At 39.1% G+C, this 27,462-nt stretch overlaps 3 protein-coding genes across 3 annotated transcripts; 2 read left to right on the top strand and 1 right to left on the bottom strand.

Annotated features, from left to right (window-relative positions):
- Positions 1 to 5,283: 5,283 nt before the first annotated feature.
- On the top strand, positions 5,284 to 24,501 carry ca4c (carbonic anhydrase IV c; the record flags this gene model as incomplete). The annotated part of the gene is made up of 10 exons (XM_079248089.1): positions 5,284 to 5,338; positions 7,806 to 7,850; positions 8,605 to 8,766; positions 8,870 to 9,015; positions 9,760 to 9,852; positions 9,955 to 10,021; positions 10,306 to 10,469; positions 10,786 to 10,894; positions 23,679 to 23,747; positions 24,480 to 24,501. The coding sequence occupies 9 exons, from the start codon at positions 5,284 to 5,286 to the stop codon at positions 23,699 to 23,701; spliced, it is 864 nt and encodes a 287-aa protein (XP_079104215.1). The 3' UTR covers positions 23,702 to 23,747; positions 24,480 to 24,501.
- Positions 15,804 to 23,114, bottom strand: asl (argininosuccinate lyase). Its single transcript, XM_079247298.1, has 17 exons — positions 22,979 to 23,114; positions 22,470 to 22,708; positions 22,112 to 22,306; positions 21,617 to 21,700; positions 21,180 to 21,236; positions 20,810 to 20,907; positions 20,630 to 20,707; positions 20,464 to 20,541; positions 20,331 to 20,383; positions 20,163 to 20,225; positions 19,983 to 20,097; positions 18,565 to 18,649; positions 17,397 to 17,456; positions 17,228 to 17,311; positions 16,839 to 16,919; positions 16,368 to 16,474; positions 15,804 to 16,214 (listed from the first exon to the last, which is right to left on the bottom strand). Exons 2-17 carry the CDS (start codon positions 22,521 to 22,523, stop codon positions 16,070 to 16,072), a joined length of 1,437 nt encoding a protein of 478 aa, XP_079103424.1. The 5' UTR covers positions 22,524 to 22,708; positions 22,979 to 23,114; the 3' UTR covers positions 15,804 to 16,069.
- On the top strand, positions 23,704 to 26,318 carry LOC306761231 (serine protease FAM111A-like; the record flags this gene model as incomplete). The annotated part of the gene is made up of 3 exons (XM_079247340.1): positions 23,704 to 23,747; positions 24,059 to 24,068; positions 24,480 to 26,318. 3 exons carry the CDS (start codon positions 23,704 to 23,706, stop codon positions 26,316 to 26,318), a joined length of 1,893 nt encoding a protein of 630 aa, XP_079103466.1.
- Between the last annotated feature and the right edge of the window lie 1,144 nt (positions 26,319 to 27,462).

The raw sequence follows: 27,462 nt of genomic DNA, 5'->3' as shown, positions 1-27,462 counted from the left end.
CAGCAGTCCCACCCCCGCCAGGCCAGCCCAGACCCAGGCCCCCTGTGGCAGGACCCCATTGTCACCCCCTCCCTCCCAGCTTATGAATGATTGTGAAGTGTGTGTTGTTTACAATTAAAATTGGGAAGAAGTAACCACATCATGTTGGGAGCGGGACCACCAAAGCAGCCCCGCCCACCGCACACTGCATGGCCCGCCCCCCAAAATATGTCCATGTGTTGTCAGTGTGTGTTTTTTGTGTTATGTTGACTAAGTGTAATTAAAACTGGGAGGTGAACCGATGCTGGGTGCAGCGATCGAAACCACCTTGATGGCCTCTCTCACCATCCAGATCAACGTGTCCACCTCCCAACGCCCTGCCTGTGTGTGGTTGAAGAAGGGAAGGAAGGGGGTCCGGGGATTTAGGTCCCGAGGGAAGCGCGCCTCCCTCAAGAAGATGAGCCACCTGCGGCACGAGGCACGTCTCCCATTCCCGGGGCCCCCGAAGGCCAGGACAGGCCAAGGGCAGCTGCCCCAACAACCAGGGCCCTCAGCAACACCAACAAAGGAGCCGCCACTGGCCTCAGAAGGCACCAACGAACCACATGCAAAAGTGGGGGGGCGGGAGAAGGAGAGACAGACCAAGGGCCCACCGCCCCCACACCCCTAGGAGACGCCCCCACCCAGAGACACGTTGCATTCCCTTCTCCTTTACACACCAACACATTCACACCCCCTCACCATCAGCCTGGTATACACACACATCTACACACACACACACACACCTACAGACCCACACATACATCTATACACATACACACCCATTCTAACAGATACACGGCAAAAAGATTAGTCCACCTCCAAAACCCTACATCCCACTCACCTCCCTGCCCATCACAAAACACCCCTTCTCATTCTACCTACCCTAGAACAAACCACCACCACAACTCCCCACTTCTCTCACTGAAGTCCTACCCCCTTCATAATCATGACCCTTCACCCCCCTATACACCTACATACACATGCACCCCCCCACTACCCCCTACACACGGGCCACTACCCCCCATACACATGCATCTCAATACTCCTCTATATACACACCCCTATATCCCATGCATTTAACACCAGATTATCCACACACAAGCCCTTACCCCTTCCCACACACACACACACACACACACCACCCACTCCCTCATTCACAACCCCAACCCCCCATACAATCATGTACTATCACACGCCCCAAAACCTCCACCCCCACACCTACATGCCCTAACACACTCCCCCTTACACACAACCCTACCCCCACAAACTCATGCTCCACTACACTCCCCATAAATCCCCCACATATAAACCACCACACACCTCCTACACCCCACACACTCATGTACTATCACGGTCCCCTAAACCTCCACCCCAACACCCCTCACACACTCCCGCATACACACACCCCTCACCCCCTATACCTTCATGTACCGCTACAATCCTCTATACACACCCCGCATATACACCACCGCACTCCCTCATACGTACAATCCCACACATACATGCCTCAACACACTCCCACATACACGCACCCCTACCCCCCATACATTCATGTACCACTACAGTCCTCCATACACACCCCATATATACACAGGCACCCCCCCATTCCTCAACTATCTTGGGCCCGGGTCCCTCTGCCGGGCACCAGGGCACGGACCCGCCCCCACTGCAGCGGCAGGTCCAGGTCAGCCCAACCCCCCCCCCCCCCCCCCCCCCCCCACGGCAGGGCCGACCCCCCATCCTCGAGAAGCAGGGGACAGCCCCGGGCACCGGAGCCCAGGACCCGCACCCCGCCCACCCCACAGCGGCACGGCCACCCGTCACGGAGCCAATACCCGCCGATCCGATTTTTTAAAGGATTCTTTAAAATTGTGCTTGGCGGAGTTTCCGCTCTCCGAGTTTCTAGTTTCATATTTAACGAGCAGCTTCGTCCGCGGCAGGGCGGGTTGTGCACGCGGCTAGGTCAGAGTGTTTTAATGCCACATGTAAAAATGTGAATGTAGTTTCTCACCATCTCGATCAGCTGTTTTATCAAAACAATCCGTTTTGCCGGCAACAGCAAACACACGAAAGCAGCAACTCCGCTTCATGCTTTCTCCGTGTTAACCACGCCCACTTCAAATGTCCGACCAATCACACGATACGTCTCGCAGCCCAGCAAGAAAAAAGTTCTGCCAGCCCGATGTGTCGAGAACTGTCTTCAAACACGTCTGTTAGAAAAAAAATAACCTTTTTTTTTTCTCTTCTCAGAACCTCGAGAACAAGAAAAAAGTTTCTCGTGGAGTATGTTAAGCTTGTTATGTTTCTTTCTTTTTTTTTTTTTTTAAATACAAGAAATAGTCTTCTGTTGAGTTTTTATTTTTCTCTCAGTCAAGCGCATTTAAATGTCAAAGTCAAATCGTCCAGGGTCAGTTATTTGGATCCGTTTCAGGTCAAAATTAGGGAATCCAAAGTCTAAAGGATCATTGGAGTGCACTCTTTCTATCGTGTGACGCACTTGGTGCTACTTAAGGTAATGGCACAATCCAACTACAACAGATGGTTCTGTCTGCTTCTCGAGTAGACATGTAGATCCTGGTTTTCTTGATACAAGTTGGGTGGCTCGCCATCTACTGGAATTAGCTGGAAGCCTTCAGAGTCGTCCACATGGATCTTTAACTCCGACTAAAAAACCTGACCTGTATGAAGAAACAGCTCTGAAATCTTCAACCAGATTTTCTTTCTTGGCCTAATTCGCATCTTTCTCAGACTATTGTTGCACAACATAAATCTAACATCAATCTCAATACTGCTGAATGAAATTACTTGTGTTACAATCACCTTAGCAGACCACTTAACCATTTTAAATCAGGTTTCTGCACAACTGTTTTATCTGAACAGGCTATACCTAACATGTTTTAACTTTCAGAAATCATCTGGTTCGGCGCCGATCTAAAACGACAGCGTCAACACTTTGCAAAATATCTCAGGAACCACAAAACAGAACTTAATAGAACTTAATAGTCTGAGACAAAGGTTAGTGTTTTTTGAGTGGTTAATTTTATTGATAAAGACCTACAGTACTTTGATAAGGGAAAGTTCTTCTCAGTACTATGGCGAGTAGAAAACGGTGGTTCACTGTTGGTGAAGCAAAGGATTTAGTCTTGAATTGTGGTGGTAATGAACTGGAACTAAATCTAACCAGTGTCTCAGTCATTCCTGACAAATGAGGAGGTGGCCTACCAGGAGGGACTTGACCCTATGCTCCTTCTCCTAAAGAAGATGAGGAAGAGACATCCATTTCTGTTGTGCTGCAGCCATTAGTTGGAGGTCCTGGGAGGAAGAGGACCCCCTCAGCAACCAGAAGGGGATGGGCGAGGTCCAGACTTGAATGCAGGTCCAGGTCTCCTCTTAGGCCAAAGTCTGCAACCTATGCCACATCCTGGAAATCAGGGGAGCATCCAGACACAGTTCCTGAGTCAAAGACTGCATAGGAGTGTCCAACTGTTCTTTTTTTAATGTAAGCACAAGTTGTCTTTCATTTTTCTTATATTGATAAAAGCACAAGCTGTTTATCATTTGCCTCGCCCACGTTGGAAGGGATTCAATACTGCTAGTTTAAATAAAACTAAGGTTTTGAGGATGTATGTTGCATCTGTAATTATTTATGCATTTGATTAGAAGTTATTGAAATGAAATTATGAAGTTGCGTTACATTTGCAGTGTGCAATTTTAAATTAGTCTTAAATTATTCTGCAATTCTAAATCAAATTCAAGTGGATTTTGTGAAAGAATTTGAGTTATTACAGTGTAAAATGATACATTATTATAACTTATGAAAGAGTTAGAGCAAGTAAGGATTAAAAGTTATAACCATGTACATTTTTAAATTAGTACAGCTTGTGGAACAGTTACCAGAAGTAAAGATGAAAAGTTATTACAATATAAAATTATAATTTAGTGGAACTTACAATTGAGTTGTAAAAAATCCTAATTTAGAGTTGAGCAAACTCAAAAGCAAAACTTAAAATATTTAGTTTAGCTGTTCGACTTAAAATTTTATCAAAGTTTGTTTTAAGTTCACCCAACTTTTTCTTTTTTACAGCGTGAGTGGAAAGCTGTTTGTGTTTAAATGATGAAAATGTTTTGATTTCCTCCTACATAAATCTACAACATGCTACACAACACTAATCAATATTTCCCATACCATTTAAACTTAATTAAAAATAAAACTTACCTGCATGGAGTCCAGCTCGAGGTAGCATAGCTAGACTTCAAGTGAAAATTGCAAACTCAAAAAGTTGGCTTTCCTGCATTTTACAACAAAGAAACAAAGGTTAGTAGAACTGTTGTCCTTTGTATTGAACTCCAACTTAAAGACATTTTTTTTTATCAACTTACCAAATTGTTTTGGAGCAAACAACTTGCTTGTTTTGTTGTTTGTTTATATTTTCAAATTTTACCGACTTAAATGACTGTTTCAGGCCAAACAATACAAGTTGGATTTTTTTGTAGTGCATAGGAGGAGGACAACCCAAAAAAGGGATTACACTCCTCCTTTGTGCAAGGACGAACTGGAGGAGCACTGCCAGAGCCCTACAAAATGGCCTCTAACAGGATACTAATGTGTATATTTCTGCTCAAACTGTCAGAAACTGACTTCTTGTAGGTGGAATGACAGCCTCACATCCACAATTGGGGCTTGAGCTCGACACCATGGAGTCTGATTTGTATTTGCCAGAGAAACCATGACTGACAGATTTGCCATCAGTAGCCTGTGCTCTTAGGGATTAGGGTTACTTTGAGTATGCAAGACAGACTTGAAAGAGTCTGGAGATGCCATGGAGGACATTCAGCTTCCTGCAACATCCTCGAGAATGACCAGTTTAGCAGTGGGTGACCTGGGTTCCTCTTGATATATGACAATGTTATGGGGGAAAAAAAGCTCTTTTAAATGTATATGACTAATTTAATGAGATTGACTGTTCGAGAAAAAGGATGATGGCTTAAAGACATTCAGCTGACCATAATGTCTGATTTTACCATCAGGTGTCTGTCTTTTCTCTTTCATGAAAACAGGCAAGTGTTCAAAGTCACTTCTTTCCTGGTGTCTGCCTTTAACACACACACACACACACACACACACACACACACACACACACACACACACTTTTTTGTCAAACTCTTGACCACCCCCCTGCCCTCTAATGCTGCTTTGAGTGGCATGTGAAGGCAACAGACAGTCCACGAGGAGCTTCTCTCGTCCTTGCACTGGTCCCGATCATGGGTTTTTCTCTCTACCTCCTAACTCTGATAGCTCTGCTCTCTCAGTGCACAGGTAGGTCATGCATACATGTTTAAGTATCTGGACAATTACTGAAATAGATAGAGCAGTAACTGATTTCTTTCTGATTTAATTTTTGATTAAAAATGATAAGCAATGTGTCAATATCTTACAAATATGACTTCTAATACTAAAAGTTATTTCAAACAAGGTGTCATGTAAATGATTTCCATTGCTGATTCATAACATGCTCATTGCCTTTATTCTTTTCTGCTTTCCTCCTTCAGACAAGTAAAATTACAAAAAAAAAAAAAGAAAAGAAACATACTTGTTAAATCTAAAAAATTGGTCATCTGGACAGTTGCAGTTCACTAATGATGTAATCAGTGACAGGGTTGGTTGTCACAAGAAAAGAGTCGCAAAATCTGTCAAATTTTTGTCAAAAAGGTTTTTCAACACTATTTGTCACACAGCATCTAAAACCTGTTGTAATAAAAGCAACTTTTCTGATAATAGCATTTTTCTGCTGCTTGTGGGTTGAACTCATCTGAACACATTGCTCACTTTAAAAACAATCTAAACCTTTTCAAAGACTAAAGTAGTCTGAATTCACTGATTTATTGGACAAATTCTTCTTGTAAGATGGTCTGAAAGTATCACGTAAGAGGATCAAATATAAAGGAATCAAAAGAAAACATGCTAAAGCTATTGGTTAATGAGTGGATTGTCTTTTCTTTACTCTTCAGTCTAACACAGGTGTATGAGCCAGGTGGAGTAAAGCCAGCCCCCACCTGTGCATTGTTCTCACCTTGTGAGAACTGCTGTCCCTTTTCAAAGAAAGGCATTGTGGGACGCAGCTGAGTTAATCTGTGTTCCTGTATTAGCTAAAAGGTTCTCTATAGCAGCTTTCATTCCCACCGCAGAGTCAGACACTGGACTTTCATTCACTTCAGCAACACAATGTTCAACCGCAGCAAAACACTAAATGACTTCATCAGCACCTGATGGAGGGACACATTCATGATGTGTGGAGGCAGAGGAGAAGTTGGATATCCACTTCACTGAATGCAATCACTGTGATAACTGCTACTTAACACCCAGACCAAAATCAGACATAAAATCACCATCATAAGAAAAAAAGGCATGAAAAGGAAAACAGTTTTGCCTCACTGAGGACTTTTATAACATTCCTATTTGTCCTGCTGATTTGTAACAGCGTTTAATTTGCTGCATTTAATCAGACATTAGAAGTGAAACTTGGAACGCTTGTGAAGCAGTGAGGAAAATGAGAATTATTTTTATAACAATTCCTCAAAAGTTAGTGAGGTGTAAAATAACGTAAGAGGGTAAGAATTTAAAAATCTCATAAATCCATATTTTATTTTCCACAGAACATATTAGATGTTGAAACAGACGTATTTTACTGTTTCATGGGAAATGGTAACTAATTTAGCATTTGATGGTGTCATTTAACAACTGTCTAACATATCTAGGAAGTGAGGAGGCCAGTTGCTGGAGTTTTAGGAGAGAAACTTTGTCCCATTGTGGTCTGATGTGTAAACTGTATTCCAGCTGCACAGCAGTAATGCACACAGATTGCTGGATTTTTCATTTCTCACAATCTTTCCTGTTGGTGAAAGGTCTGGACTGCATGCAGGCCCGTTCAGCACATGGATCCTTCTCCTGCAAAGTCAGCTACTTCTGGTTACCTTAGCTTACTTTGAAGTGTCAGAATAAAGTAGTATTGATCCAAAAGGCAGCCAGGAAATAATAAAAAATGAAACAATGGTGTGAAAGTGTTTTTCCAAACTGATTGCAAGTTTACGGTTTCAGGCTTTCAAGATCCCAGGTCTAATTTTATGGGGTTTGGGGGGTTTATTTTCTGTTTGTAATGTTCTTTTTTATTATTCTGATTACTGTCCATGGAGTTTTATTCAAAACATAATTTAAACACACAGTGCAAACAAAAGTAAATGGATATTTATCACCATGGCAAACCAGCTGTTGATGTAAATATTTAGGTGTTCTACTTTATAAAAGAACATAAAATTCTGTCCATTTAACTAAGCATGTTTGGTTCAACATGGAAAATTTGTTCTTGAACTGTTACTTTCAACTAATGTATAACTTTATCTAAAGAGTAAATTAGTCTCAACAGTCTGTATGTAGCAGATGATGGAAAAGTCAGTGATATAGTCCTTTTAGTGTGATACATTATATGTTTATGAAGAGAAAATACTCAAATTAAAGTAAATTGCCTTCTTTATCAATGTTTGTCTGACATCTCAAAGTTCAGTTGCAGAGAAAAAAAAAAAACATAAGCAGATCAGCTCATGAGGCTGCTGACACAGAAAAACTCTGCAGGACTCTAATGGAGCGTGAAAGTCAGCTCAATTAATACTCATTTATTAACTTTAGACAGCCTGCTTGTTAGGCATGATGAGAACATTAACTTCAACATTGGTATGTTGAAGTTAAGGTACTGTATTTATCTGTACTGAATGCTATGCTTTCCCCCCAGCTCAGTGGTGTTACCAGAGCCAGTACTGCGATGACACATGCAAAGGTAGGACCAAGTGGAAAGACAGCTGGGAATTTTAGGAAATGAAACTGAAAGACAGGAAACCTAAAAGTATCTTAAATTTGACATGGACTTTCGTAAACTTTGACCTTTTAATCCATTCATCACAATAAAACTTTATCCTCATTTCAATTATTTTTATCTTTTTTTATTTTGTAAGATTTATTTATTTTTTTCTGCTAATTAGCTGGTATGGCTACTCCAACTGAAGTGAGTAGTGTGTCCCGAGGTAAGCTTAAGAAAACCATCAAATAAAGGATTAAAACATTCTTCAGAATTTTCCTCCTTTTATGTGCTTAAACTACTCATGTTTTCACGACACAGTCACATTTTTTTAACTCAAAAAAGTTTGGGTTTTTTTTCAAAAACCTGCACATTTTGTGCCATAACATAACATGACTGCAGGAATATAAATGCCCCATAGAGAGAAGAGGAAAAGAAAAGATAATGCCCATGACTTTTTGTTTGTTTGATACAATTTTTTTTAGATTAGATACACAGATATCCCAAAACTGTCAATTTGATTTAACAAATTAAAAAAAACATATCAGTTGGCAGGATAAATGTTGAACCTGATGTGGCCATTAGCAAAGTGCAATGATATACAGAACTTTAGTAATACTTTGCCAGAAAACTGTAAGGACCCTTTTGCTTTCTCAAAGGGGGAAACATAGGAGTATTTATGAGATAATACTTCTCATGAGGTGTAAAATTTACAAATGCAATTTGTGTTCTTTAGATCCAAACAAATGGGCAACAGAGTTTCCCCGCTGTGGTGGTTTACGCCAGTCACCAATCAACATTGTAACCAGCAAAGTGCACAACACAGCCCTGCCACCTTTCAGCTTCATCGGTCACACTGACATAATCAACGTCACAGTGGAAAACAAAGGACACTCTGGTAATGATAAGCTAATTTTATCATTTGTCTTTGCCTCCACACCAGTACTTTAAAAACGCATTTCATTTGATTTGTTTAGACTGACAGTCTTCCTTCTCTGTAGCCCACTTTGCTTTGCCGCAGTCGGTTAGACTGACTGGAGGAGATCTGCCAGGTCATTACAGAGCCGCCCAGTTTCACTTCCACTGGGGAGGGAATGGGAGACCAGGATCAGAGCACACAATCGATGGAGAGAGATTCCCCATGGAGGTACAGGAGCCCTCATCTAACACGTGACTGGAATAAAAATGTTACCTTCACTGGTTTGGCCAGTGAAAGTTTCTGTCAGATATCTCATCATTTTTATCATAAGTTTTCGAGACTTTATAGTAGCACTAAATAAAGAGCTAAAGCTGTATTGGTTAAAAATACAGCTTTATAACAAGATGGTCATTGGTTTGAACCTTGGCTAGAGAGGAGTTTAAACAGTGGTCTCCCTAAATTCACCCTAGGATGGATGGTTGTTTCTCTGTGTTGACCCTGCAATGGACTGGTGATCTGTCCGGGGTGCATTCTGCTAATTGCTTGGAATAAGCGAAAGAGGAAATTAAAATAAAACCTTTATGAAGTAATATTCACATTGGACATACATGCAAATCTTCACATGGTAGCTGTGTTAGTATATGATTATATACAGATTCTTTAAAAAGAAAAAAAGGATGGGTATGTATGTAAGATTTTGATGTAAATCATTTTAAATACTAAAACACCACTGGTCATTCATTCTTTTCCTGCCGTTTTGTTTTCTGTCGGATCAAATCTAAAGTAAATTTTAATACATTTTAGCAACAGATTTGCCTCTGTTATATTAATGAATGAATGAAAAAATCTGAGTTAGCATCAGAAAATTGTGACTTCCTGTTATTTATGTAAGATGTTTGAATAGTGTTGTGCACTCTGCAGAAAAAAGGTAACTTTTGTACACTTCGACCCTCCCTTCCTCTCTCACTACAGCTGCATATAGTTCACATCAAGGAGCCGTATGGCTCCCTGGCAGAAGCAGAACATGACATGGCAGGTATAGCTCTGCTCGCCTTCCTGTTTGAGGTAACATATCAGGATGTTTTCATCTTCAAATCTGCGTTCTTGGAAGAAAAACAAATTACTTGTAAAGAGGTTGCCATATTACTTATACTGTCTTCCTTACAGGAAACAACAGATGATAATCCCAATTTAGACCCAGTGATAGCTGCTCTGGGCCAAGTACCAAACAATGGTATGGGTTTTTCTTTTACTAATATAAAACAATAATTATATGTAAGTATATACGAGACATTTAAGTAGCAAAACAGGAGAAAAAAATGACCAAAGACACTCATAACCAAGATGTTGCAAAAATGGGAACAAAAACAAAAGTTAGTAATAATTCAACTAGTCTCGTGCAAAAAGTTGTGCAGAGAGGTCTGTTGTTGTTTACTCTATCCATGCTTGAATTTTAAGCTTAATTTTGCATTCTCTGCTTTTTTTTTTTTTTTTTGGTATTTTTCTTTCTGTGTCAAGGCAGCAGCACAGTGATCCCAAACTTTCGCCTCAGCGACATCATCCCAGCTGCTAAGGACCTTCACAGTTACTACCGCTACGTCGGCTCCATGACAACTCCCGGATGTGAGCAGGCAGTTGCGTGGACTTTGTTTGACAGGACACTCTCCATCAGTGGTCGACAGGTGAGCAAACTTTGTATATACAAGCATTGGCAATTCTGTAAATTATCCATGGCATTAACTTGATATAATGTTCAAGAAAAATGTTTCTCAGACTTGCACATCTGTGACATTAAGATGTTTCTGAAGTCTCTTGTCAAAACTTCCACTAAGTCCACTAGATGTAAATGGAAAGTAAACGTGGAATGTACTGAAGACATGGTGACTCAACTCTTAACATGAATAATTATAAAACTTTGTTTCTAAATGCTAATTTTCCTGATGAAACAAAAAATCTCTTGAGCTTCCCAGTAACCCTTTTTTTTCCCTTTGTCTATAGCTGGATGCAGTTGTCAGCCAGTGTCGGTTTTGGACAGGCCTGCCCATGACAGACATCTTCAGACCCACACAACCTCTGGATGGCAGAGTTGTGTACAGCTCCAAGTCTGGTACAGCTCAGAGGAGTATGATCAGTTTGCGCTTATGCATTTTCTCAGTTGTGCTTATGACAAGTGCAATGATACACTAACCCAACATACCCGGTTTGACGAAGACAAAGCAACTCTATTGAAATATTGGCACATTTGTACAGAGCCTTCGCAGCATCACAGTGGGAAACTAGTTGATGTTTATGTCCAAGTACCTACAGCAATAATCTTAACCAAGACAGAACTACTGCCTTCAATCATACAGACCTATTGTACCATAGTTATAATCTGACCTCTTGTCTTCTTCAGTCAGCTACATATCTATTACAAATCACAAATTATGACACAAATAATGCAACCCGACCTTCCTATGTGGACCAGAGGTAATAGATGTGTGAGAAAATGGAAAGAACAAAGACGTCCCAGCGTTATTCACTGAGGGCTCGAAGCTACTGTTTTGTGTTTAAGTTGGCACAAATTTTGAAGATGAATGGTCTTTAACATAGACATAGTCCCAGTGTTTTCACTCACAAATGACCAGAGACGAAGATGTTATTTCGGGGCGAGAGTAGCAACCCGTGTGAGAGCATGGTGATGTTTATACTGCCAAGTGCTTTGACTTTTCAGAGCTTTGTTTGGCTTAAACAAAGCTCCACCAGAGAGATAGTCATGATATCTCATGATTTTAAGGTGTTTTCACATACACACACACACACACCATAGCTCTGAAATTTTCAATACATAGTCTGTGTGAATTGGTCCACAACCAGTTTGCTCTAGAGTTGTTTCCCAATTATTCAACCACCTGTCCAGTAATATCTCTGGATGGTTTCACATTGAGATACTGCTCCAGATCGTGAGTGTATATACTTCATTACTGATTTGTGTGCTACTTTTCACTCACACAATCTTATTGTTCAAAAGATTTCAGCAATAAAAAAAAAAAAGTCTTGTAAACAAAATACTGCATAGAAATTGTAAAATGTGCTTTCCTGTGAGTTCTGCCTACTCTTGTTGTATTGCTTGCTGTGAAAACATCTCTGGCAGGAATTCTTGTGTTGTGTGAATATGTGTGACTAGCAGCTGTAGGAAGTCTAGACCAAATTATCTCCACATTCTAAGGTGTTCATGTGTGAAAACCGCTTTACTGACAGCCTGCATCCCCTGAGACCACTACTATGAGATTCTATTTTGATATATTTAAGAAGAGGTATCTGAAAAAGAAGAGAAACTTCGACTGAAAAACTTTCTATAACGTGCTATGCAATGTAATACTAGAGAGAGCGTGGTAAGCCAGGGGGCAAACCAACCCACTCCCTTTATCAAGTGCAATAAATAGTGGTATAATCCATAATTTTTGCCACTCTATAAAAAGGTTAAACACATGGGAGAAGTAATAAACAATGATTTCCTTTAAAACCTGTTTTGACTTATTTAAGTCAGATTTTACCATATCAGATGCAATGACTGCAACATCAAAAGCAAATTATCCTGGTTGAGAAATATTCATGACACTTGGTGGTGAATGCCAGTTTATCATTACCAAACATCTTGGTTTTTCAGTCTGAACTGGTGAAATAAATGGTGCCTGCAGGGTAAAGCGAACTAAATGCTTTGTGTAAGTTCAGCCAGGATGGGGCCTAGAAAAAATAGAGAAATAGCAAGCAACAAAAACACATTTCCCTTAAAAATCAATTATTTAATGCTGATCAATCATTTAAACTGGTCTTTAAGTGGTCTGTAAGGACTGTTTTTATTGGACGATCTCAAAAGCAAAGTGGAAATAATTTTCATGTGACATAAATTAGGTGCATGTTAATTTGATTTAGCCTTTGATGACATCTTTTGACTTGAGTATTTATTAGTTTCAGTCCTTTTCTAAATTGGTTCTTTTGAATAACAAAAACATGTGTATGTAGTCTGTTTTTACTTGACAAGGTTCAACATCATAAATGCACATATCAGAAATCGTAAAAATTAAGCCTAAAATTTAAACATAATCTGTTTAGGTTTATTTAGATTGAGTTAGATTTTAGATGCTTAGTACTGAACTTAGAATATTTTCACTCTTTTAACTAAAACTAATTCAGCATATTTTCTTGCATCCTGTTGCACCTTTAAGCTCCTTCCTGCCAGTAACGTTCAGTTAAACGTTAACTCGTCTTTTCTCTTTCTCTGTTGCTTTCTCTCTTCCTCACTTCCTTCAATCATGTCCTCTAAATTTCCTTTACTGAAGGCATGATGGGCGACCATGGTGTCGATGCCCTGTTGTTGACAAGTGACACTGTGGTGTACAGCCAAACACAGCTGTCATGTGTCACACGGGCTGAGAAAAAAAAAATTGTGAAGTGAGGTTTCTCATCCTCAAAGTGCTGCATGCCAACAATGACTCCAGGAATGTCAATAATGAATGGCAGTGGGCCATTAAAATGAGACGGAAGCAGAGTTTCGGGGTCAGACTTTATTACATTAATAATCTAAAACAAAATGTGTGTTTTAACTTGGATTAATTGAAATGAGTGGTCTGGCCCCAGACAAATCAAATTACCCCCTCATTTGCATCATTTGACTCCTACCTGGGACAAATTGAGCCACGTCCGCTTCCTTTATTATTAAAAGAATGTGTTTTTGTAGTCTATTAAAAATATGTAAAATGATAGGAAACATCCTTAAATTTGATCAAATACCTTCATTGGACTTCTGTGGTCGTGCAGCAGTCGCTGCGAGAGCAGATCATTCCAACAACCTGAAGGTTGGTGGTTCAAATCCCATTCTAATCCCATTTCTTCAGTCATCTGGTGTTGTGTCTTTGGGCAAGACGGCTCACCCTCCTTGCCTCCAGTGTTGGCATTGCTGTTGTATGAATGACTATAAATGTTTCAGTGATGGTTGGAGAGACCATTTGCACACACTTGTTGCCACGTTTCTGTCAGGCAGTGTTGCCAGATGAGATTGACAGTTTCCAGCCCAATCATAGCTTAAAACCCGCCGAATCCAATAAAAACCAGCCCAAACCACGTTGCCAGACAACCATGTAAAACCCTAAAATATTTACACAGACAATAGAAAACACTCATAAGTATCCAGAGCTTCCTATCTGCATCAAATGGCTACAGATAAATGGTTGACAAATATTTTATCGCAAATTGCAACCAACAAAGAGCACAGTAAATCAACCAAATAGGCTACATATGTTGTAAAACACGCCATTGCTATGATTAATATGTCGCTAGGGACGCCAGCAGCTCTTTCCACACAGTGCTGAAAACGTTAGGTTACTATGGTAACCCCGGTTCTCTGAAAACTGAGTGAGGTATCTCACGATGGGAAGCACCCTCTGGCGTGACCAATCACGAAAAGCTCTATTACCACCAAGTTTGTCCAAGACAGACCAATCACGTGCCTGGCACAGGGGCCCCCTTTATAAGTGCCTGCAGACCCGTGCCTGACATTTTAAAGCGTATTTCTTCCACGTGCCTTCAGAGTCAGTATGTTGTGCTGTTTTCACAATACTAAAAACCCACCATATGTGAGCAAAAGCAGCCCAAATGTTTTACACCCACCCAATGCATTTCCCCCCTGCCTGGTGTAACCAAAAGTAGCCCACATGGGCGGAAAACCGCCCAATCTGGCAACACTGCCATCAGGCTGCATATGTAACTTACCATCATGGATGAATAATGGAGGTAAAAGTTTATTTTGCCAGATTTTTGCCAAAAGAGGAACAGATGTTCCCAAATGGTTCATCTTGCCCAACCCTCCCCTGCCCCTGAGGAGAAAGTCCCATAAATTACTCTTCTTACTTAAAATCAATGTTGATGTTGACATTATTAGGTCATTATCAGGTATGTAATGGGTTTTGTATCAGCCTCAGATGTACCCTATGTTTAGTATCAATGAAATATTGTTAGAATGCTAATGTTTTATGGGTAGTGTAATAAAATTATTCATACTAAACAGTATGAATAACATGTATGAGTAACAGTAAGTAAATGATCACAACCCAAGTTTTAATTTCTTAGCAGCGTGTTTGTTAAAATTCTTTCATTCTTTGCTCTTTAAATTTTATATTCACTCATTAAGGCTTTAAATGAATTTTAATCTGCTTTGCTAGATGTGTCTTTTCAGACACTTCATGAGTTTAACTATAAATGTAGGTGTTGATATTGTTTTGTCCTTTCCTTTTATTTACATGTTAAGGGACTTAAATATGAAATATTTACTGCTACCATAAAACATCTAATCAACAGCTGGTATCACTTTATATAAATAATATATTTCAACTAAGTTTCAGATCATTAGGTCCCTTACTAAATGTAATGTAGTTCTCTTTCTGTCTTGGAAGATGAAATAGGTTCTAGATGTAAATGCATACGGCTCTTCCCAGTGCAAAGCAAGTTTCTTTTCCACTGTTTATTTGACATGTCATTTAAACTCTGTATTGCACTATTTTAAATGTAATTCATAACCATAAAATTTAATTGAAGAGAAATGTGACACCAGATTTATAATAAACAATAAATGAACAGTTAAACCACTTCATGCATTGTGTCTTCAGAAATTTACCTTTGAAATGAACTGCACACTAATCTTGCCCTAATTTGGCTTTCTTTGCCATTAAAGTTTTTTGTTTTGTTTTTTTTAAAGTTGTGTTAAAATGAAAGATAGAGTCAAAATTTACCTAAATTAAACTCTGCCTTCTTATTTTTATAATAAGCTTTAATCCTAACAGCTCGCTGAAAATAAACTGTGAAGGTTTTTACAGTACCAACAAAGTTTGGAGACGATTTCTGTATTCTGTATGTTATTATTAAATAAAGCCACTGTTAAGACTGTAACTTTGAGCCCACAAAGAGAGGTATATCTGGGAAATAAGGAAGATTAGTCTCTTCCAGTGGTCCACAGTGAAATCAGTCAGTCAGTGTTCATAGTGCAGACTTTAATAACTTTTCATTTTGCCAGCCAGTGGTCAGGTAAGACTTATACATGATCAATAAAAACATCCTGAGATTTTATACCATCCAACAGGCCACTTTGAGTAATTACAATGGAAAAAGTAGATTGTTTGAGAGGCAAAGTAGGTTTTTTCGTTGATAAATAAGTGACTTGGATGTCAGTCTGATGGTTTATACTCATCTAATTTGTTACAGTAAACCTGATTCAGAATTTCAAGGCGGTATTTGGGAAGGGTGTGGTTCACTGTGCCTGATTCTTTAGCCAGTTCCTCAGGTGCTCCACTTGTTCAACAATGCTGCTCTTAGCTGTGCCTCCAGCAGCGCTGTACTGCTCCACACTGCTCCTGTAGTCCCACACTGAGGATACGTCGTTTGCGAACAGAGGACTGGAGTTAAATAACATGAACAAAGAGGAGAAAAGGAAGAGATTATAAATCATAAAAAAGGCAAATTAAATAGGCAAATAAAAGGCAAAGGTAAATTACAATGAAGCATAAATCAGTGTGCTTTGTTGGAAAGTATGAGAAGAAGCCGGTCACCTAACAGAAGTGAGGTCTGCTGCAGTGAGTTGATTCAGGGCAATGTTTTTGCATTCAGCTGTAAACACAGCTTTACCAGACAAACTGTGAGCCTCTCTGAACGGCACCTGCAACACAAAACACAAAAGTTACACTCCAACACACACACAAAGCTCCTTTTTGTGCAGATTAGCTATACCACAAATGAATAGTTATTCATTGTCCTTTATTGAAAGATTTTTTCCCCATTTCACTATAGCTGCCTACTTCCATTTCTATTTTGCAAAGCAAAGAAGACATGTCTGCTCCTGATCAGACAGCTTACACAAAATAAATAATACAGTTAGTACACGGTGAATACTGCCATATTTAGACCCATTATGTGAACCTGTGCAAATTCAGCTTTTTAAGCAAATCCCAACCGAGTCCTTTACCTCTGAAACCACACACAACTTTAATAAAATAGTTGTCTCAGTAATAACTTCTGCTCACCCCCTTCCTCACAAGAAAGTAGGCCAGATCAGTTGCCAACATGTCAGGACTCAGGGCAGCTTCCATCTCACTCTGGTTAATCTGAAACACAGTCCAAACTAACTTAAAAACAAACAAACTTTGTGTGGCCACAGCTGATTTGTTAAATTTGCATTTTGCCAATAAAAATGAACCCAAAATCTCACTTTCCCTTTCTTTGTTATCATCTAATGATGTTAAATAAAGAACGTCACTGTGTTGCAAATAGTTAATGTAATGTTCATTAAACTAAATCAAGACATGTATCAGTGCACGTAAAAAGATGAAGGCATCCAGGAACAACAGTCCTGAAGTTTCTCTGTAATTTAAGTTTTTAAAACAAAGAGCAGTGGATCAGATAGATCTCTAACCTTTAGAGTTGACATGACTCCAGTTGTCACCTGCAGCACAGCATGAACAGTATCATAGCAGTCAAACATGGCCTCCTTATCCTCCTGCAAAGTAACAAACAGCAGCATGTTAAAAGTTATCCTGAAGACGTCTCATAAAATGTAATGATGCACAGATTAAATTTGAAACCTGCAAGTCTTTGTTATAAGTGCTGGGAAGGCCTTTCAGTGTCATCATGAACCCTGCACACTGGAAAAACAAGGAGAACTGAGAAGAGACATAAATGCAGAAGAAGAATTTAAACTGTGTTGGAGCAAAACTGTTCCTTTCTGCCTCTGAAAGGTAAAAGCATAAAAATCTGGGATACAGAAAGGTTTATTGTGTCAGGACTACTCACCATGCCTTCAGTGAACACTTTGATAATACTGGGTTTTGTTTGTCTCTTCCACTGATATGAACACCTCCCTACCTTCAGCATGATCAATTGTAATGGTTTTATGGGTTTAAGGGAATCAGAAAGATGCTTAAACATTTTATATATCCGAATCAAAGTATTAATCACTTTAACCAGTTTTAGACAGATGAAGAAAAAAAAACAAAACAAACGGAATATGACTCTGCCTTTTAATCTTTTGGGAATCCCTGTCATGAAACGTATGGCTAAAAAAACTTTTAAACTAAATGCTTGATATCATATATTATCACACCTTAAAGGTTAACAGAATCAGTCTGGACGTGTAGGATGGTGCTGCAGCGTCCTGAGATCTTCAAACAATACAAATATCAAACTGTTTAAGTTAATTCATCATAAAACTTTGACGTTACAGAGACATTTAACTAAATGTCAGCTAGAAGTATTTAACACCGTCACATTCTAGCAGAACGTTTGCACTACAATGACTTAAACTTGTAATATACTATAATGTGTAAAGCAGGGAAGTTAAGTTTATATGTATACTTATTGTAGAAATTTTGTTCCCATTTTATTTTATTTAAGACAAATGGGAGTGCTGGTTCTGCAGAGAAAAACATTTTGCTAATTGTAGAAACAGAGAAATATTCATTAAAAGTCCTCCAAACACAAACTTTTGTTCATAAATTTAAAATAATAGACACTAGAGGCATAAACGGGACCGTTTTGGTCATTATGTCTTAATGGTTAAACTTCATTTCAAAGATTGCAAAAAGCTTTTTTGTCATTCTTGTTGAAATGTTTATATGTGGCCAGGAAAAGCAGCCGTAGAAAGTGTGGACAATATATACACAGGAAGACATTAAATTCAAGGAGACTTTTTACAAACATGATACAAAAATTACTAAAGGTGGAGGGTGGTCAATCTATAACAATGAGTCTTACTCTGCCGAAGACACGACCTGCTTTACTCCTGATCAGCTCCAGACTGTCAGCATTCTTCTTCTGGGGCATCAGACTGCTGCCCGTACTACACACACAAACACAGGAGAGGGACATGAAAAATACACCAGAGCAGAATGCCAGCATAGTTAACCTGGAAAAAAATTTACCAGATGGGGTCACAAAGTGTGGAGCATGAAGTTTTGTAAAGCAATTCTTACACCTTATTATTTACTTTTACATGGTGAGGTTTACAATTATTTATTCACCAGAAATATGATCTCAAATATCGAACAGATACATGGATTTAGAACTAGAGGTGCAGATAGTGGAAACTGTCTGATGGCAGGACGTCGGACAAACCTTCAATCAACTATTTTCAGTAAGAGATGTAAAACTAAGAATATTGACAGGTAACAGATCACACTCATACATGCATGTACACACACAACTGAATACATGCAAGCACACACACACACACTCCCATCTCTATATATGTGCTGCTTCTCACTTTATGCAGCTTATACTTTATTTTAAACATTAACCTTTTGTATTTTTTTTAATGGTTGTAGTATTTTTAGTCCAGTATTGTTTTAATGTTTGATTTAATTCTGGAAGTCAAACCAGGGACAAGGGATGCAAATTAGCCCTGACTAGAAACTTGTACACATTTACTTAATATGTTTTTATGAAGCGATCATGTACACATTTGTTCCTGTTTAAACATGTACATAAATAAGTAGACCTACAGATTTCATTATACAACAGAACATAAAGTAAATTAAACCTTAAGCAGCAGTTTTCAGCTCTGAGTTCAACATTTTTAGTTTACTGAAACCACTGGTTACCAGCAGGGATCTGACAGAACTACAGAAACTGAACGGATTCAATCTGCAGTGGTTTGCCAGTCATAAGACTGCATCACCATGCCACATTAATATTCTCACTGAACCAGAGGTTGTGTCATATCATCCCAGTATGAGAGCTTTCAATTAGCACACTGCCGTTGTGCAACTAGATGCATAGCTGTGAAACCCGATGGTGCTGATGTCTACAGTGGTGCCCTCCAACATACTAGCTCTCCTTTCACTCATGCCTCTTTATTACTGCTGCCGACTCAAAGCCACAATAGGAGTTCTCCTCTTATCCATCTTCAAAACATCACCTCACAAAGAAAAGGTAACAGACCTGATTGTTCACCGAATATTGATCGTACAGATCATGACACGCATTCCTGTTACGAGACAATCTGCATCTATATGATTCATCTGCGAGTGGTCGAGATGTTTTCATTTCATTCAGTGTATTAATTCACTTCTTTGTCTCACATTTGGAGTTTAGCACAAGTTTAATCTACAGGTTTGCCGTTCTGTGAACATGACAAAATGTTATTCAGCCTCAGCATAGGAACACAAACTGACCTGTAGGCATCAGAGAGTGTGACAAACGAGAACTCCTTTGTGCTGTACAGCATGAGGTCCTCTGCCATCTTACTGAGGTGAGTCAAACACAAGGAAGCCCAGAACAAGAACTCCACTGGAAACACATTAATTAATTAATAAGAAGGGAGAAAATGGACTAAATGTGTATGATTTACATACCAACAAAGTCTCTTTGGCCTGTGGCGTCCATGCTATTTAGACTAATGCCATCAAATCCCAACTCTACAAATAAAGAGCGGGAGAAACTGTGTGACTAAATTTGTAGAAACATATATATTTCATAAGCAAGTCCCAGGTAAAAGACAGCCACAGCGTGACTGGCCTTACCTTTCCGCAGCAGCTCCCTGTCAATGTCAAATGGGGTCCCAGCTATGGCACCACTGAAACCAGTATTACTTGTTATTATTATCATGTCTGTAAATGAAAGTCCGTATCAGTCAATGGGTGTTTCCCAGCGTACCTGCCGAGAGGTAAGATATTAACTCGTTTCTTGATCTCCAGAAGCCTGTCTACATCTCTGCTCAAAGCAACAGCATGACTGGGAAAAGAGAGGGAGAAGACTGACATGACCATCTAACAGTAAAAACGAGAGCCAAGTCCTTTACATTTTCCCTCTGGAGGATCACCTTAGAATCCAGTGGCTCCACCTGATTGGTTGAGCCCTCTGCATATGGGTGTAACCAGGAAAAAGAACATCAATTTCTCTGTGGTCATAAAAGACATGACAGAAAACACAAGAGACACAGTTTTATAGAGCAGCATTATAGATACAACTTTATTTTCATGTGTTTGTGTGTGTTTCTTACACAGCTGCTCGCTCCACCATGGTAGATATGAGCTGCAGGGAATTATCTGTCAGAGTTGTGATAGCATCTCGTAGCCACAGCCTCATGTCAGTAACCACCTGGCCAAGCAACATACACAGCAAAATACACCATCAATCTTTTTTTTTTTTATCTTGTATATAAGGGGAGTCCAGCTCTGGTCCTGGAGGCCCACAATCCTGCAGGTTTCCGATAAATTCCTGTCTAACTCAAATTATTGAGTCATGCTGAAGTGTTTGATCCATTTCATTTGAGTGAGGTGCGTTGAAGCAGGAATTCATCGAATACCGAATACCTGCAGGACAGCGGCCCTTGAAGACTGACTTTGGACACCCCTGTTGTAAATACACACCTGATCATTTCTGCTCCTGCCAGTGTGCAGCTTCCCTGCAGGAGCACCAATCAGTTCCTGAGAAAACAAATGACAGTGACATCTCTGATTCCACCTTTTCATAGGACAGAAATTAAGTTAAACAATGTAACTACATTCCTTTATCAAATACTCCATATATGTTCAACTTCTCTTTATGGCCATGGTAACTTACTGAAATTGCCCAAATATTCTTGCATTTCAAGAATAATTACACTTTTAAAAACTTGCACAGGTAACATCAGGGTAGAAAAGGGGAGAGAGGGAGACGATATATGCATTCTGTATCAGGTTTTAATGTGTTAAGTAAAAGGATTAGAATAAATGCACTTGATTATGTTTCACTGATAGAGAAAACAATATTCTAGCTCCTTAAACACAAAAACCACATGGATGTATGGATTATCAGCGTATATCACCTTTAGCCTGCGCTCATTGGCGGTATGAATATCTTCATCTCCAGGTTTGATCACAAAAACACCTTTAGACCACTCCTCAGAAATCTGCGGCAGAAAATGAGGACTCAGTCAGCTGATGGGCTTTAATTCATACACTGTGATTCAGCAGGTGCTTCATTTTTTTTCTTTAATCCTTGGCAGAATTTGCCAACTATTTTTATTTCCAAAAAAACTGTAATCATTATGTGTATTGTTCATCAGGAAAATATCAGGGCAGAGAGGACATACCTAATGACAGAGCTGTCTGGCAGCCGACACATATCACATGATGATACTATTGTTCACAACACACTCAGCAGAATACAGGAATTCTGCACCATGGCACATTTTCAGCTGCCATTTATTAACCACAAAAAACCATTTGTGTGCATAAACACACGTGCAAGTTTCATACTAAGTCAAACAGCTTTAATGTGTCAGCTTGGACTTGTGTGGCTCCTGCTGAACTGTCCTTACCTGATCCATCCCGTGTAAGATTTGCTCCATTTCATCCCTGTTGACCAGCTTGGCCTTTTCAAGAGCTCTAACATAAGCTTTGCTCCCTCGGATGTCTGCATCCCACATCCTCTGATCATATGCGATGGATGCATTGAACTTCTCCATGATGGGATCCGTGTCGCCCACAAATCGACCTCCCCAAAGTTTACTCCCCTAAGACAAAGAGAGAAAACATGAACTCTAATAACTATGTGAAACACTCAACCAGAGGTTAGCTATTGCTGTCCTGAGTTTGTCCTGAGCTTTGACAGCCTTCAGCTGGAAGCTAAAAACAACAAAACCACCAGATCACCAGGCGATCGTTGTCTTCTCTTACCTCCACGTTTGCCATAATACTTGATATTTCTTTGCCTGGTTGGATAGTCTGCATGAGAGATGACTGGAAACCAGCAGAGAGAGCGGTGGGAACGAGGCAGGTTTTATTTGAACTACTGGTGTCGCTTTAAAAAGCGTCAGCGGAGACGTCCCGCTTCTTCTGCTGCTACGTAGCAGTCCGTCAGCGAGGCTGCAAGGGACCGCAGGCTGCCGGCCAGGATGGCTGCTGGTCTATGAATGCTGCAGACACACAGAACTGCCAGTAAATGCATGAATTATTACTGGTTTGCGAGTGAAAACCCAAAGTAGATCAGAAAATGCTAGCCGTTCAGTTTACACCCCCTGTCTCTGTTTTACCACCACCTGATATGTTGGTCAGTCTCTTATTTTTAGCACGTGCCTGGTCATTTTATTTTTGGCACAGTTTTTAAAATGGAAACTAAAACAGCATTTTGTCTAAAGCGCTTCTTTCCTAATCTCAAAAGAAATTTGAAATCATAATGAACTCACCATCACTTTTTTTCCCCTTCGTGATTTAATGTAAGGATTTTACATACATTAATTTAGCTGCTGCTGTCCAGTTTGTAGGTTATAAAGAGAGTTTGTGTCGGTGTGGGTTGTGGACAAGGTAAAATCTTGATGTTGTTCACCACTCCGGCGGACAGGTGACAGTGTTGCCCATATAACCTTGTTGAAGAGCTTCAGGAAACTAAAACAAAAGAAGAAGAAGAAGCAGAGGGAAAAAAAAAAAAAAAAAGGCGCGCGGAATGTGAATTTGCTAGAAGCGAAAGGAGTCACGCCACCATTAAGTTTTTATATGATCGTGTCCATCAGAGGTAATTTTCTCCAGATACTGTAAGTTTTAAATTTATTTGGTCCGACCCAGCTTATGGCCTAGCCTACTATCAGCGAAACCTGCACCAAGACGTGATCTACAGGTGATTTTAAGGATTAAAAAAAACTGTTTTACTTTGACACATTTGTAAAACTCGTGCCAGAAATAACTTTTTAATCACTTCAATTCAAACATCTAGAATTGAGGAAACGAGTAAAAAGTAAATCTAGCATGCACTTGTGAAGGGAATCTGTGTTTGGTCTATTATTTCTCACCTTTTAGTAATACCAATTGGTGAAGCATTGTAGATTTTTAAAGCCTGATTTGTGATCTTTATAATGTATGTTTATAACTGTTGGTAACATTTCTGTCTAGTGCTCAATGGAAAAAATGGCTAAGAATGAGGATAACAATCCACCTACTAATCTGCAACAAGCACAACAGGTTTGTTACATTTTATTTAAATCTTTGTTGGGAAGTTAAAAAGCCATTTCAATAAACATTTCAGTCATAGTAGTTTTTATACATTCTGTGCTTTGAATAATAATCAGAGTTTTTTGTTTGTTTGCTTCATTTTTAAATACAGCTTTTTAGCCATGGGTTTTTACATTTTAAACTTTATGTAAACAAAAAAAAAAAAAAAAATTCCTTTTACCTTTTAGTGTGGGCTCTGTTTCCTATGAAGTGTATCACGGGCTCGTCTTGTTTTCTGTCTACTTTCCTTTCTCTTTATATCCTTTTTCTATCTCCTCCAGTCAGGTCCCGGTAAATTCTGTAAAATAAACATTTATTCAAAACAGCATAAATAAATAAAATAAAAACAATAAAATAAAAGAATCATCTCCAAAGGCTTTAGTTATTTTGCATTACAAAAAGTTACCTGTCCTCTGTTGTTTTTTTTGCTTTTTGTTTCGTTTCTTACGAAGCTGCTCACCTTTCTGCTCTCCTCCCTCACTCGCCAAACCGGAAGTGCTCCTATTACTTCAGCGGCTTGGATATTGACAACAAAAATTCATGACCTGAACTTAATTCAGTTCAGCTTTATTTGTATAGCACCACTTCATTTTATTGACACAGCATTTATTTATACATAATACACATTTTAAGATATTTACTCAGTGTTTTGTTAGGATTTTAAAAAGCTGACTAAATGTTTCTTGTCTCTCTCTTTCCTAGGAAAGCAAGCTGCATCCGGTCCATTCTTTTCAGTGGCGCTGGGCTAACCAGGGAATCATTACTGCAACATGTAATGAAGCTGGAACTGTTGAGAACTCGCTGAGGAAAAGCCTACAGTTTAGCAATCTTGCGAAGAAGAATAAAGACAAAGAGCTTGTTATTATAAGAGATGGAAAAGCTATCAGTCCACACTTTCCATGTTTTTTACTCAAAAACAAGGAGTTTCTGACTGTGAAGTTTGTGAAAGCTGTACGTCCAAAGAAACAGCCTAGAGCTCAAATAGTTTGTGACAGGAAAAATACACCTTGTGAGCTGGTGATGTTTCATGTGTTGGCAAAGGGGGGTAAAAACATTGTTAAAATCATGGAAAATCCAGCTCTAACACAAATACATGAAGCTACTGTTTATGCGTATAAAGGTGAAAAGGTGAAGCAAGCTCTCAGAAGAGATGGACGTTTTCAAAAGACCATATTTAAAAAGAACTGCGCGCTCTCTCACAAAAGCACTGAAGTGAAAACTGAACTGTCCAGTCTTGTTGATGACCTTGATGGTGAAACTTTCCAGATTGTACTGCTCAATAAGTCAGATCCACCAGACAGTCAGCCTGGCAGTCTTGACGATGCCTATATTGTGAGAAATGAAACGGAGAGTCAGCTGGAGTCAGAAAATGGCAGCACACAGAAAACTGGACCAGACCTTAATGGTAACATGAAACCAGACAAAGGACTTCAGGAAATGCCTTGTTCAAAAACGACACTGGGCCTTTTGTCCTCACAGTTTACACATTGTGTGGAAAAGCTAAAACCCCAAGCCCGTAGGCTGTCTCGTGTCCAGAATGTGCTCCGTGTGGAGTTTGGTCAGAACACTCAGATGTGCAGAGAAGTGAAAACCATGAAGAAGTTGATGGATCTTAGTAGTTCTGTTTGTCAGGTGAGAGTAAATGGGAGTCCCCGGGGCAGTGGCTTTCTCTTGTTTTTCGAATACGCCCTGACAAACTTCCATGTTATTAAAGATATTTATGATGAGAAAAGGAGTCAGCTTTTGGGGAAGGTTTCTGTTCATTTCTCATATGAAAGCATTGAGCAGCCTGATAGAGGCTTTGACGTGGAAGACGTTGTTTGTGCCGATTACTATCCTGATGTTTCTGGCCGCGACTGGGCTTTGTTGAGGTTCAGTGCTGATGAGAATGAGACATTACCTGTTGGTCTGTTGAAACACTTTGGCTTCCTTCCCCAACATGGGGGGATCTGCATTATTGGGCATCCTAATGGCGGTGTGAAAAAAATAGATCCATGTTTGATTGTTCTCCCTCCAAACCGCAACATGGTTGTGGAGAGACATTACAGTGAAAATCTGGGGCATGTTCAGTTGGTTACTTCCTCGTTCTTTAAGCACGTGGAAAGATCTGTTGAACAAAACAAGGCTTTGACTTACGAGTCTTGTTTTTATTTCGGCTCCTCTGGCTCTCCTGTTTTTGATGCAGATTGCAAGGTTGTTGCAATGCATACCGGTGGATATGTCTACCCTGGAAAAACAGGTGAAAACCAGAGTGTGATCGAGTTTGGTCAGCCTTTGCATGACATAATGGAACAAATCATCATCCAGCTGGTGGAAAGAAACATGTTGGATGTCTTAAAAGAATATCTTGCTTGCAGTTACACTCAGCACAAAACCATTATGGATGGTGTGAAGAAGCTGGTTGAGAGCAGAAATTTCATAACTTTTAAAAGTGTGGTAAAAGACGTCAGCCGTCTAGAGAACATAGATAACAGTTTAAAGTTGTTCTTTGAGTTTTTCTTACTAAAAGAGGAACCTGTCCCCATGGAGATTGAAGTGTGAAAATGATAAACTTGATTTTATAGAAAAATGGCAATGTCCCTTTTGGGGATGCATCAAATGTCTTTTTTTCTTTTTCATGGTAAATATCTGATCACCTTGTTATTCTGTTCTCATTTTTAGTTTTAGTTGTAGAATAAGGGTTCACTTATAACCATTTGAACATATTTTTAGTTTATCTGTTTTTATTTGATCTGCTGTCATATGTTGACTTTCTATCATTAAAAATACTTTCAATCTTGGTTTTGATGTTGAAAACAAGAAAACTGTCCATCAAAGTTCTGTCGTATCTGATACACTGTAAATGGGAGAACAGGTTTGGAGAAATAAGACTGTAAAATATATCTGAACAGAACAAAAGTCAGTTTTAATAAGTGATCATATTTAATGTTAAATGTGTCTTACCAAGACATTTACAGTCCTTTAAAACTTGGGGCGTTCGAAGCCTGTGGATTATTTGCACTGATAACAGCCCTAGGAATATGTTTTGGGTACCAGAGGTCACCTGTTTCTGATTCTTTTTATTTATTTTTAAAAAAAAATATTTTACATATTTTTTACTTTCCTGCATTTGGAACATTGTGTTTTCAAAGTATGACTCTTTTTAAAGCCATCGATCATAATTGAATAATGCAGAAATGTCATATTGTTGTTCTAATGTGTAATGTTCTAAAATACTGGAATTTCCAAAAGGTTTTTTATATGGTTACATTAAAAACTACTGCTTGGTAACTGGAAAACATGTCTAATTAAATATTCACCACACAATATAAAGCTGGATGTGTTTTGTGTGTGTGTGTGTTTTTTTGTTTTATGTTTTTTTTTTTTTTTTGTTTTATGAATCATATCTCTAAACTCGGATAAAAAAAAAAAATAGTGTATAAGAGCAGTGAAGAAAAAGGAAACATTGAACAGAGTACAAAACTATTTAACTGATTGTAGAAAATTTACATTATACGATGATAAGGTTCTTGATCCTAAATATAGTAAAGTTTTTGCTGTAAAGTGATTAGACTGACCATCTCTTATTGACACCTAGAAATTGGCGTTTATTATTCGGCCGATCTAAGTAGCCGAGTAGTTAATGGGTTAATTTTAAGTCGATTCATTTATTCATCCTGCAACTGCTTGGACTTTTCTGCAGTGA

Source organism: Telmatherina bonti (assembly GCF_933228915.1).
Source record: "Telmatherina bonti genome assembly, chromosome: 10".
Classification (NCBI taxonomy): Eukaryota; Metazoa; Chordata; class Actinopteri; order Atheriniformes; family Telmatherinidae; genus Telmatherina; species Telmatherina bonti.
The sequence above is the reverse complement of the archived record's forward strand: the minus strand, read 5'-3'. Positions and strand labels throughout refer to the sequence as shown.